This window comes from Ursus arctos, unplaced genomic scaffold (genome assembly GCF_023065955.2).
Source record: "Ursus arctos isolate Adak ecotype North America unplaced genomic scaffold, UrsArc2.0 scaffold_5, whole genome shotgun sequence".
Taxonomy (NCBI): domain Eukaryota; kingdom Metazoa; phylum Chordata; class Mammalia; order Carnivora; family Ursidae; genus Ursus; species Ursus arctos.
Genome location: NW_026623067.1, coordinates 89,017,654 through 89,030,961, shown reverse-complemented (window position 1 = coordinate 89,030,961; position 13,308 = coordinate 89,017,654). Strand labels below are relative to the sequence as shown.

The following is a 13,308-nucleotide window of genomic DNA, read 5'->3' as shown; positions in this document are numbered from 1 at the left end:
AATTCAGTCCAAACTGAAGCTTCCATCTGCTTAATTTGTTCAAACTCTGACACTTTCTTGAATCTGTTTTTCCCATTTTGCTCAGTTTTAAGTTCAGCATGTTCAAAACCCACGTTATATCAGTAAAAAGGTTCCGTCTTCGCAGTTGTGCCAGGCCGGTGCGGCCAGAGTGGCAATGGCAGAAGCCGCACCGCGTCCCGACGGCCGCGGCTGCGAGCCCGAGTGACGCGCTGCAGGCTGAGCAGCGGACTGAAGGGCAGATTGCCGAAGTCAAGGATGGTGATGGAACTACAACAACAAAGGGACTGGGAACTGTGATGAGGTCTCTGGGGCAGAATCCCCAGCAGCAGAGTTACAGGATGTGATTAATGAAGATGATGATGGTATCGGCACAACTGACTTCCCGGAACTTCTGACAATGATGGTAAGAAAAACGAAAGACACAGACAATGAAGAAGAAATTAGAGAAGCATTCCGTGTGTTTGATTAGGATGGCAATGGCTGTATTAGGGCAGCAGAACTTTGCCACATGATTGACAAACATGGGAGAGAAGTTAACGGATGAAGAGGTTGATGAAATCATCAGGGAAGCAGATATGGATGGTGACAGCCAAGTAAACTATGAAAGGTTTGTACAAAAGATGACAGCAAAGTGAAGACGCTGTAGAGAATGTGTTCAGTTTATTTGCCTTTTCTCTGTTTGTAACTTATCTGTAAAAGGTTTCCCCCGGCTGTCAAAAAATACACGTGTAGTAATTAGAACTTCATTCCTCCATGTTTTCTTCCCTTATCTTACTGTTATTGTCCTGAAACCTTATTTTAGAAAATTGATCAAGTAACATGTTGCATGTGGCTTACTCTGGGTGTATCTAAGCCCTTCTGCACATCTGAACTTAGATAGAGTTGGTCAAATGAGGAAACATCTGGGTTATGCCTTTTTTTTTTTTTTTAAAGATTTCATCCATCCATTTGACAGAGACAGAGATAGCCAGCGAGAGAGGGAACACAAGCAGGGGGAGTGGGAGAGGAAGAAGCAGGCCCACAGCGGAGGAGCCTGATGTGGGGCTCGATCCCGCAATGCCGGGATCACGCCCTGAGCCGAAGGCAGACGCCCAACCGCTGTGCCACCCAGGCGCCCCTGGGTTATGCCTTTTTAACTAGTTTTCTTTGGGAACTGTCAGCATGTTGTTAAGTGTGGCGTTGTAACTCTGCGTGGACTATGGACAGTCAACAATGTGCGCTTAAAAGTTGCACTATTGCAAAACGGGTGATTATCCAGGTATGCATACACTAGTTTTTTGTACTGCTGGTCCTGTACCAGAAACATTGTCTCTTATCGTTACTTGCTTTTAAACTTTGTTTTAGCCACTTAAAGAAAATCTGCTTAAGAGATAGATAGATAGATAGATAGATAGATAGACAGACAGATAGGCAATCTTTCAGACCTTTTAGGTTTAGGTCTAGTCATAAAATGAGGACTTGAATTATCCCGTTAGGTATATAGTGTCCCAAAGTTATTAGTTGAACCTTGTAAAATTGCCATTTTTGTAGGTAAAAAAAAATGATTTAAGAGAGGCAGTTTTATGTGGCTCAATCTAATAAATAGATTGCATAAATAATTCAATTTCTAAAGTCCCCTTTACCCTGAAAGAGCAGATCTTTAACTGAATTCACTAGGAAAATACTTTGTTTTCCTTGCATTGCTTTTCTTCTGTAAAGAGATTCGTAGGCTTCATTCATTTCATTTAGATAAGGAAGTTCCGTCTTCATGAACTGTATGAAATCAAACACTGGAGGCAATTGCTTTTTGAGACTTTGTCTCCTCTTTCTCTCATTTACACATCTCTGTGCATGGTTTATTCTGGAGACAATGCTGGAGATTCCATCCAATTCACGTTCAAAGCTTGGGTTTCTCCAGGGGATTTTCTCTCATCCCATTTGGCCCAGCAGTAACTGTGTTTGACAACATCTGCCTTACCGCACCGCTCTGCAGCTCCATCTGACACTTGGTTCCTGTCCACGTTTTCTTCCCGCCTGTCTTCTGAGGAAGATGTTTCCATAACAGAGGTGGAGAAGAGAAAACGGCAAGGGCAAACCAGAGCTTTACGTTCCCAATGAATGAGTCACAAACCCACCAAATGTCTTCACCTGCCTCTTATTCCAATTCAACCAAAGATTTTTGACAGAAACCAGTATTTTCTAAACCAGCCCTTTGTCCTTTGGGATTCTGAGCATTCATATGCCATTTCTGAGTGTTTCTTCTCCTAGACATTCGTTCAGCTAGTCCCTTTCAAAGTTTCTCAACTATGAAAACAAAACAACCACTCAACAAATTTTACTGATAATTTTTTTAACCAGCAAGAAATAATACAATCAAGTCCAAAAACATCTCTTGTGTGACCACTGCTAAAGCATGCCAACTTACTTTCATAAAAAGTAGATATTTACTTGGAAGTTCCATTTCATTAAATTTTAATAATTCTTAGTTCCAATAAAAGTTACGACTATCAGAAACTGATTTAAGAGAAAATTCCAAACCTTATCAATCAAAAGATTCCTCTACATTCTGGAGTAACTTAAATCATTGCCTATAACCAAATAAGAAATACAGAATATAGGATTTATAGTAGCAACTGTCACTTAAATTATTAAATTTTTCTTCAATTAAACTGTCTTTGTTAGTTTGTTCTGGCTTTAAATTTTAACAGATTGTTTCAAAATGTCATTCTACTTCTACTCAGTTGAAAACCCCATGCCATTATTCTATTCTTCATTATATGAGATTCTAAAGTTTCCCTGTGCCAGACCATACATAAACAACTGGTGATATTAGAAAAAAAAAAAAATCCCTTGGTTTAGAGAGGTATCATTTGATTTCAAAATTTATGATACTTCTCTTCTCAGCATACTTTACAGCTGGGTTTTGAGAAGTATATATATTTCACATCTGTGTTCACATAGAATTTGAGAAAGGAAGAATGTGCTATCAAAGAATACGTGGTGTTCTGTGGTTTTATAAAGGGAAACTGTTTCAAGGCAGAGAGTAGCACTGCACTGCAGAGACACACACTGTCTGGCATTCAGGGACTGCCGTCAATGCTGGTGTTAGATGCTGCCATTTCTATCGTGGACTCTCACCTGCTGCACTTCTTACTCATTAGAGACGAGCCTGAGTAACTTTGCCCCCTCGCCTCACCTACGAGTATATGGCAAAAAGAAGCAATATGAAAACCCAATCCTTCCTTCTTGTTCAAATAGAGACTTCTTAAATGAGCAGGCTCAGTCCTAGAAAGAACAGCATTTGTCTAGTTGCACTTCACTGAAGCAAACCCAACATTTGAAAATCAAGTTAGAAGCCAATGACTCCTTTCACAGGTACATCTATTTGTGTTTCATTTAGGTATTTTTTTAAATAGCAAGCGTGTCTAGTATATTAACCTGTGATTGGAAGTTCTGTATCTGTACACATATAAAGCTGAAAACATGACCGGTATACAAAGTACACCAGGTCTACCAGCCAGCTCTAAATGTTTCTTCTTACCACACTTCTCCCCACAACCACATCCAGTCCGAGATCCAGTCACTTTCAAAGAGTCACACAGTTTCCGTCAGAGAACAACCCATTTGGCTGCACTCTCAAACTCAATATTTAAGTGAGTTAGCTGCACACAGCAGTTCTCTGGCCTCTTTGTCTTGTAAATCAGGGCTCCCGGCTTCTCCAGGTCACAGATCCCTTAGAGATGCTGTTATATAATGAAATAAACTTACTGTTTTCTTTAACACTTTGAGAGCATAAGGCTTCTGCGTCCCCTTCTGTTTGCATCTGTACACAATGGATGTAGCACCCCTTGAGGGGGAAAAAGACAAAAAGAAAATGTTATGCTCTGGACATGAAATCAAGGGGAAAGCTTGAAAATAAGTCTCTCCTGCAGTTACCCTCATAACTGACAAGTGTTTATAAGTTCTACTATAGGACCAGCCCAAACGTATTTTTTTTCTCAACTGAATACTGTTTGCTCAGAAAAATTCTAAGTTTTTCAGTCTGTTCTCTTCCTCCTGGCCCATCCCTAGCCAAGTAACATGCCCAGGGCTGCTGCATTTGGTAGGCTCTGAAATAACCTGGGTCCTCAGGTGAACATAGTTTTTGGGCGACATCCACCAAATTTCAGAGTCCCTGAACTTTCCTAAAGGTATGTGTCTGGATCAAGGAGAGGGTTTAAGTTCAGCACGGCACTGTAAGGGTCAGGACAGCGAGCACTACTTGGCAAGGAACAGGGGACCTTGTGAATTTACACCAATTCATTTGGTGCCCTGGCATTCTCCCAGTGCCAACATTAGCCCCACAGAGATTCTGGCTCTTTCATCTTGGTGAACACTGCCACCATTTATTTACAAAATAATTATGTGAGATATCCAGGGGAAAATCTTATAGAAATGGTTAAAGATGTAGAGAGGAAAAATAGATCTACCTTTCTATAAAAAACTCAAAGAAGTACAGAATGTTTTTTACCTGTATGGGGGAATGGCAAGAAGGGACTTAGTAGCTGTCTTCATACATGTGTGAGGTTACTAAAAGAAGAACATTAAAGAGCAGAGAGCGTGGTCCTGATGGTCCCTCTCCTCACACAACAGCAGGACAATGAAATAGAGACAAAAGAAGCCCACAGACCAAGCAGGCTTAAGTTACAACCTCAGAAAGAGAACTTTAGATAAATCTTAAAAAAAGATCAGTTGAAGTAAATCTGTCACACTTTGAAAATTAGGCCAAAGGAACTCTTATGACATATTCAATCCTGTGGTTCTGAAATTCTAAGTGAGCACAAAAGAATTCTAAAATCAAACATATTCCTAGCTGCCCATTCGCAATCTGTTTTTAACAGTCAGGAGAAGACAGGAACTGGTGGTATATGTGCTAACAGAGAAAAAAAATTTCAATACATTTTTTACAAACTTTGGTAAGACATAACATATACACAAAGAAATAAAGAGTTTTAGAAATGGAATAAATGGAGGTAAATATAAAATTCAACTTTATTTTTAGTTGTCCAAAAGATATATCTAAAGCAAAACTACTGGCAACGCATTGTGTTTATAGCATATGTAAAGGTAAAATGTATGCCAATAGCACAAAGAATGAGGGGAGAAATTGGGAAAATAATATTGGGTTCTTATACTACATGTTAAGCATTATGAGATTAGTTAACAGTAGACTTTGATTAATTAAAGATTTATACTGTATAATCTAGGGCAATGAATAATTTAAAAAATCAATAATAAAAAAATTATGAAGCTAGAATAGAATAATCAAAAATGAAATGTGAGGGAGGAAGAAACAAAATAAAAGACTAAAAAATAAAATAGCTAAAAGTATGGTGGATTAATGTGATTAATCTGATCACATTCGTAATTACATTAAATATAAACTTTTATAAACACATTAATTAAAATAGAGATCATCAGATTGGATTGAAAAACCAAGATCAAATTATATGCTGCATACAATAAGACCATTTAAATATAAAGGCAAAAATAGGTTAAAAATAAAATTATAGAAAAGAGATACCATGTAAATACTAATGAAAAGAAAACAGAAATAACTATATCAATAACATGTCAACCAGACTTCAGAATAAGTATAAAGATAGACATTACTTAATTATGAAGGGGTCACTTTCCCAGAATGAGACGTAGCAAATGTAAATGTGTATGCGCCTAACAACAGCGCTTCAAAGTACATGAACCCAAAGCAACAGAACTGATAGGAGAAAAAGACAAATCCACAAACACAACTGGAGACTTCAACACACCCTCCCAGCGACTGACAGAACAAGTAGACGAATTGTTACCAAGGATAGAAGACATGAATATTATTAACTAAGCCAACCTAATTGACATTGAGAAAAAACTACAAAAAAATAGCAGAATATACATTTTCTTCTAAGTTAGAAGATTTACATCCAGACTTAGTATAAAGCTACAGTAATCAAGAGAGCAGTGCTGGAGAAAGAATAAACATGAAAAAAATGGAATGAAAAAAAGAATCCAGAAATAGTCCTAAACATATAGGGCCTGTTGGCAAAAAGGCGATTTGGTGGAGAAAGGGTATTCTTTCCAACTATAAATAGCGTTGGAACAACTGGATACCCATATGCAAAAAACAAACAAATAAGTAAAACAATACAGAACAAAACCTTTACTTAAACTCACACTGTACCAAAAAATTCTCAAAATGAATCACATATAAATATAAAACCTAGAAATCTAAAACTTGACCCAAAAAAATGGAAGAAAATTTTGTGATCTTCAGTTAAGCAATGATTTCTTACATACAGAACCAAATGCACAATGAATCAAAGAACAAATAAATAAATTGGACTTAATCTAAATTAAGAATGTCTGCTCTTTGAAATCCATGATAGGGAGAAAATTTTTACAAATCACATATCTGATAAGGCACTTGTATATAATTACAGAAACTCAAAACCCAACAATAAAAAATAATGGATTTAAAAATGAACTAAAGATTTGAACATATACTTCATCAAAGAAATATATCGATGGCAAAAAGCACAAAGAAAGAAGCTCAATGTCATTAGTCATTAGGGAAATGAAATTAAAACCACCACGAAATACAACTACATACTTAGTGGAATGCCTTAAAGAAACGAGAGAGGGAGAGAACCGTGGACTGGCCAGGACCGCAGAGCCAACACTCACACACTTTGGAGGGAAGGCAAAATGGTACAGCCACTCTGAAAAACAGCTTGGCACTTTCTTATAAAATTAAGAATACCATACAATCCATCCATCTCACTCTTAGGTATTTGCCCAAGTTAGATGAAAGCTATGTTCACTCACAAACGTGAAAACACAACTTTAGAGCAGTTTCTTAGTAATCATCAAACACTGCACACTCCAACATCCCTCAACTGAGAAACGGATTAACAATCTGTGACACATCCATATAGGGGATACAACCCAGAAATAAGGAGTGAACTAGGGTGCACACAACAACTTGGATGGTTCTCTAATACCCTAAGTGAAAGAAGCCAGGTTCAAAAGACAGTGTTACTCATTTACAGAATATTCTTGCAAAGACAAGACTATAGGGACAGAAAATAGATCAGTGCTCAGGGATGAGGGAGGGACTGACTACAAATGAGTATCAGAGAATTTTTTGGCAGGATGAAACTTGCATATTTTGCTTGTGGAGGTGTTTATACAACTATATACATTTGTTAAAATAGGTAGAAATGTATAATAAAATTTACTGTATGTAATTATACCTTGACAAAAATACAGTGAAAAACCTTTCCAAGAAAACCATACTGTTCAAAGGTAAGATTTTTTTAAAAATTACCAAAATGCAGCCTATAACATTCAACCTAGTCTATTTTTACTTAATAGTACCTGATGACATTTAAAAAAAAGAAGAAAGGAAAAGAAAAAAAAAAAAGAAATACAAGGGAAAGTGATTTGCAGACACTGAAGAAAACTAAAGCTCTAATTTCCATTTTTATAACAATTGAAAAATTAATATACTCAAAATTCATGTAAATATATTAAATATCCTCTATTGCTTGATTTCCTTATCACATTAAATTACCTGTCAATAATTTCAGTATATAAATCATTGTCTTAGTAAAAGCCTTCCCAAAATTTTTAACAAAATACCTTCTTAACTGATCAACCTCAGGATAGCCTTATGCTTTTAGAAATAACTTAAAAAATGTTTTTAAATTTTTTAATATTTTTGTATATGAGGAATCCACTAAGAGAGTCCAATTTTATTTTGCTAAGTAATGGACTTGTTAATATTAACAGATCTTTTAAATTTTTCCACATTCATTGAGTTATAATTGACACGTAACATTGTGTAAATTTAAGGTGTACAATGTAATGATTTGATATATGTATGTATTGCAAAACAGTACTACAGTAAGACTAGTTAACACATCTATCACCTCACATAGTTACAATTTTAGGAATAACTTTTTAGAGGATGAAAAGTTTAAGTTAAAAAAATAGAACAGCCAAATTAATTTATATGAAAATAACATTTCAGTAATTTCTCTAAAATATAACCCATGTTCTTTGCTGAAATAAAATAATTAGCTTAAAGAAACCATGTTTCAGCATGTTTATATAAAAATAAAAATTATTTTACACATTAACAGTAAATTTTTAATACACAAAGGACATTTGTTATAATACTGTATCCACATTTCAAAATAGATCATATACAGAGAGAATCACCATAAAATTTTCTGATATAAAGAAAGCAAGGAGATTATAGTCGAGGATATTATATTCATGGAATTATTCAACAGGAAAAAAATAAGCCTCACTACTCACATCTATTCATTTACAATATATTCTTTAACAAAAAAGGCCAAGAAATAAATAAATTATTCCATTTAGAATCTTTTCTGGTATGATTTTGTTAAGAAAGAAAGTCAATATCCTTTTGGAGTCCGAGCTTGACTTCTACTTTCACATTGGTTTTCTTTAACAGAATTTTTTTTAAAAGGTATCTATTTGTTTGTTTGTTTTTGAGAGAGAGAGAGAGAGAGACAGAATGCCTACCCACGGGTGGGGGGACGCAGGGGAGGGAGAAGGAGAGAAAGAATCTCTAGCAGACTCCCCACTGATCGCAGAGCCCCACTTGAGCTTGATCTCATGACCCTGTGATCATGACCTCAGCTGAAATCAAAAGTCAGAGGCTTAATCGACCGAGTCACCCAGCTGCCCCTAAAGATTGTATTTTGAAGTAATCTCCACACCCAATGTGAGGCTCAAAGTCACAACCTCGACACCAAGAGTTGCACGCTCCACCAACCGAGCCACTCAGGAGCCCCTTTAACAGAAATTTTGGAAAAAAATATTTTTTAGCTCTAGCCTTGTCTAATATGGCTGGTTATTAAGAAACAAAGTTAAAGGCAAAAAGTTAAAAATGTAAACTACCATGTTCCATTGCAAAGAAAGATAAGAAAGTATTCAAACCCATAATGTGTTCATAAACACCATGTACATTATATGTACTTGATAATCATAATGCTATGTATATGCTATTATACACACACTATAGATATATTATATATATAATATATAATGTATCATACACACACATTATATATATTATATATAATATATACATATATAATATATAATGTATCACACACATTATATATATAATATATACATATATAATATATAATGTATCATGCACACATTACATATATATTATATATATAATATATGCATATATAATATATAATGTATCATACTCACACACATTATTGCCCCTGTAAAGCTGTTAAGAAGCTTGATATTGGTACCCAGGTGCATGTCAAACTTGAGATGTGGGGAAAAGCTCCAGATACAATATTTATGTATTTGTCTGAGAACACTTCAAGTACAGAGCCCCTTGCTCCTACCTTTAGTAGTACTTAGTACAGAACAGGGGGCTTGTATCTTGTAATTCACGTGTACACGCTCCTCATAGCCAACACTGTCAGCTGGGTTCACATTAATGTTTTAGGGAATTAGGATGAAAATGCATAATGTTAAGGTAATTTAGAATTACGGGCATTCTCCCATTAAGAGGCTAACAATCAGTAATTGGCTTTCTGGGGAACTGGGACATTTGTGATTTGGGGGTTGAAGTAACAGAGCTTGGCTTCACTTGCCATCAAACCTACAACCTGCTCTTTGGATACAAGAGAACTTCAGATACAGACTCTCTTAAAACACAGAAGTCTGGAAGGACTGATGACTGCTCTGTTGCTTGGCCCCAGGTATGTCTCTGTAATGATATGCTTCATAGCCACGGAAAATTGTCTCTGCTAAGTGTATTAAGCCTCATAAGTTATGAAACAGTTTCATTTTTTTTTTTAATGGGAAGGGTCTTGAAATGGTCAAAGAATCTTATTATCTTTCTCTAACATTGAAGGTGCTTGGTTAACGAATAGAGTTATGTCAAAATATTAATCACTTTTTTAAACATTTCGATGCATTTATTTCTTGGTTTGTTTTGTTTTGCACCTGATTTTTAAAATTTTTTATTTTCAATATGTGTATGTGCTTGCAGGAAAGCTCCTCCTAATGCTCATTATGGAAAGGTTTAAGAACAAGGCCTAATTCATACGAACTGTCAATCATATGCTGAAAACATAATGTGCACAACTCTATACGGCATTGTATTTCTTCTACGTGATTGACTTGCTATTATTTAACAAGCCTATTCTTTTCATTGATTTTTTTTTTTAGATTAGATGAATTGTTAAAGAAGACTGGTTATAACCTCAAAATGGATTCTTCCTGGGGGTGAAAGTAGAGTCATATTCAGAAACAGGAGCCTGAAAAAAATCAAAGTCTCTAAATGTTTAATGTCAGCACACATCCTGCCCTGTTCCAGTGACAGTTTTTCATTGTTTCATTCTCCCTCCCTGTCAGTTGCAACTCCTCAGTGTTCTTCAAGACTTTAGTGTTTCAAGATGTGCTTTGGTCACCAACGACAAAAATCAAATCTGAACCTTAAACCAACAAAGGACAGGAAAAACTGCTGAAATGATTTAATTACTGATTTGGCATTTTCAATCCACAACTTGAAGAATGGCTAACCTTTAGAATTTAGAAAGTTGTTATTAGACCTGGAAGTTTTCCAAGTCAATTAAATTTCACAGTCCTAAAGTAAATCTCAAAAATTTCATGTCAAGGAATGACAGTAAACCCCAGATTTTAAGAAGTGCTCAAGGCTCAGGGTTTAATAAGATTGGGTCTATCCGTAACTACACTCTCCGTTCCCTGCTTGCTGAATCCTGCAGAGGTCAAGGGCAAGCACCCCACCTCAGGCATCAGGGTTATAACCCAGCTTCCTACGTGGGGACTTATATGGATCATAACTCTCCCTGACAGACTCGCACTTGTTGTTTCACCCTGATTCCCACTTGCTCTATACCCACTCCTTTATGTCTAATTCTTGACCAATATACTCCCTTCTTCAAGATCTACACTGGCAAGTGCTTAACTCTTCAAACCATGAACGACTACACTCTCTGCTTGGTGAGCCTCCAGTTTCTCACAGCCCTGCTTCCCTAGTTAACAATTTCTTTTAGTTGCCTGACAGCACCTAGCTGTGACTTTGTTCCTACTCCAGGATCTCTGCAATGACTGGCTTAAATATGACTCCTTTTGTTTAAAAAATTTAACAAAGCCCCTGCCCTAAGAGAAAGTAAGTGCTTAAGAAGCTTTGGAATCCAAATGCTGCATTTTAGTACAATAAAGCAAACAAAAATAGTTTCAAAGTATCAGGTTGTCTTATACATTTGTTCTCAATCAGAAAGTAATGTAACAGTAAATACTGTGGACATAAAGGGTCTTAACACTCAGTCCTTCCCTTTGTTTGCTTTAAAATATTTACTCCCTCATATGTTAGCCATTAGAATCAATAAACCACACGCCTTACGAAGACTTTAAATTATTTTTCTTTTCTCTGAACTTCCTGTCAACCATTTCATGCTACCATACATTCTGAGGACCGCTATGGCTCTTCTTTTTTTCACCTTTCTCCTCCATTCCCAGACCCATTCCCTTCTATTCCATATCATCTACTATAATATATCTACTATATTTATATGTATCCATCTAATCCAACTTTTGTATCTTCACTTAGCTTAATAATATCAACATGCAATACGTACTATTGTTTTTGTATACTATTGGTCATATGTATTTTTTCCAATTTATTGAAATATGATTGACATATAACATTGTGTAACTTTAAGGTGTATGACCTGTTGGTGTGATACACTTACATACTGTGAAATGATTACCACACCAGGGTGAGTTTAACACTTCTATCACCTCACATAACTACCATTTCTTTTCTGTGGTGAGAATATTTAAGATTTACTCTCTTTGCAACTTTCAAGCACATAATATTGTTAAATACAATCACCATGCAGTACATTAGGTCCTCAGAACTCACTCATCTGATAACTGAAAGGTTGTACCCTCTGGCCAATATCTCCCCATTTCCCCCATCTGGCAACCACCATTCTACTCTATTCTAGGAGTTCAGCTATTTTTAGATACCACATTATCAGTGATATACATAATATGTATCTTTCTCTGACTTATTTCATTAGCATAATGCCCTCAAGGTCCATCTACGTTGTTGCAAATGGCAGGATGTCCTTCTCTCTTCATGGCTAAATACAGAAGTAAATAAATAAATAAACAAACATCTTCTTTATCCATTCATCTGTTGATGGGCACTTAGGTTTTGTTTCCATATCTTGGCGATTGTGACTAATGCTGCAGTGAACACGGGAGTGCATATTATCTCTTCAAGATCCTGATTTTGTTTCCTTTGTACACATACCTAGAAGTGGGATTGGTGGACCATATGGTAATTCTATTTTTAACTTTTCAAGGAACCTCATACTGTTTTCCACAGTTGCTACACCAATCTACATTCCCACCAACAGTGCATGAGGGTTCCCTTTCCTCCACATCCTTGCCAACACTTATCTTTTACCTTCCTGATGACAGCAATTCTAATAAGCACGAGGTGATGTCACATCGTGGCTTTGATTTGCATTTCCCGGATGATTAATGATGTTGAGCATCTTTTCATGTACCTATTAGCCATCTGGATGTCTTCTTTGGAAAAATGTCTATTCGGTTCCTCTGTTCATTTTTAAATTGGATTCTTTGTTTTTTGCCTTTTAATTCAAGTCATTAGTTCATTATTAATGATAAGGTTGGGTTCAAGTCATCCATATTGCTATTTGTTTCTTTTGTTCTTTGTGATTTTTTTCTATACTTTCCTTCTATCTTTTGGATTTAGTATTTTAGTATTTCCAGTATTATATTTTATACTTCTCTTGGCCTTTAGGGTATACCTCATTGTTTTATTTTTTTAAGGGTTGCTCTCAGGATTCCAGTATATATCCTTAACTTATCATAGTCCGCTCATAAGTCTGTTTAATACTGTAAAATATAAAAATCTCAACACAGTAACTCCATTTACCACCTTCCCTTTCTTCTCTATCCTTTGGGCTACTGTTGTCATACATTTTATTTCTACAATGATTTTACTTTGCTTCAAATGGTTAGATGTTTTAAAAGATATTAAAGGGAAGAATGAAAAAGAGTCTTTTACATTACCTACATTCACCTATTTCCAATGGTCTTCATTTCTTCCTACAAATCTGAATTTCCATCTGGCATTATTTTCCTTCAGTCAGTCCAAAGATCTTAGCATTACTGGTGGTTTGTGTGCTGACAATAGATTGCACACTG

At 35.9% G+C, this 13,308-nt stretch overlaps 1 protein-coding gene and 1 pseudogene across 1 annotated transcript in view; one reads left to right on the top strand and one right to left on the bottom strand.

Moving 5' to 3' along the window:
* The window catches only part of CAMK4 (calcium/calmodulin dependent protein kinase IV), a 210,150-nt gene that overhangs the window by 105,281 nt on the left and 91,561 nt on the right, over positions 1-13,308 (bottom strand). The window contains exon 2 of the mRNA XM_048221217.2: positions 3,769-3,847. Within this exon, the coding sequence (XP_048077174.1) occupies positions 3,769-3,847 (79 nt within the window). The remainder of the gene's footprint in view (positions 1-3,768; positions 3,848-13,308) is intronic.
* On the top strand, positions 318-656 carry LOC113255001 (calmodulin-like; annotated as a pseudogene).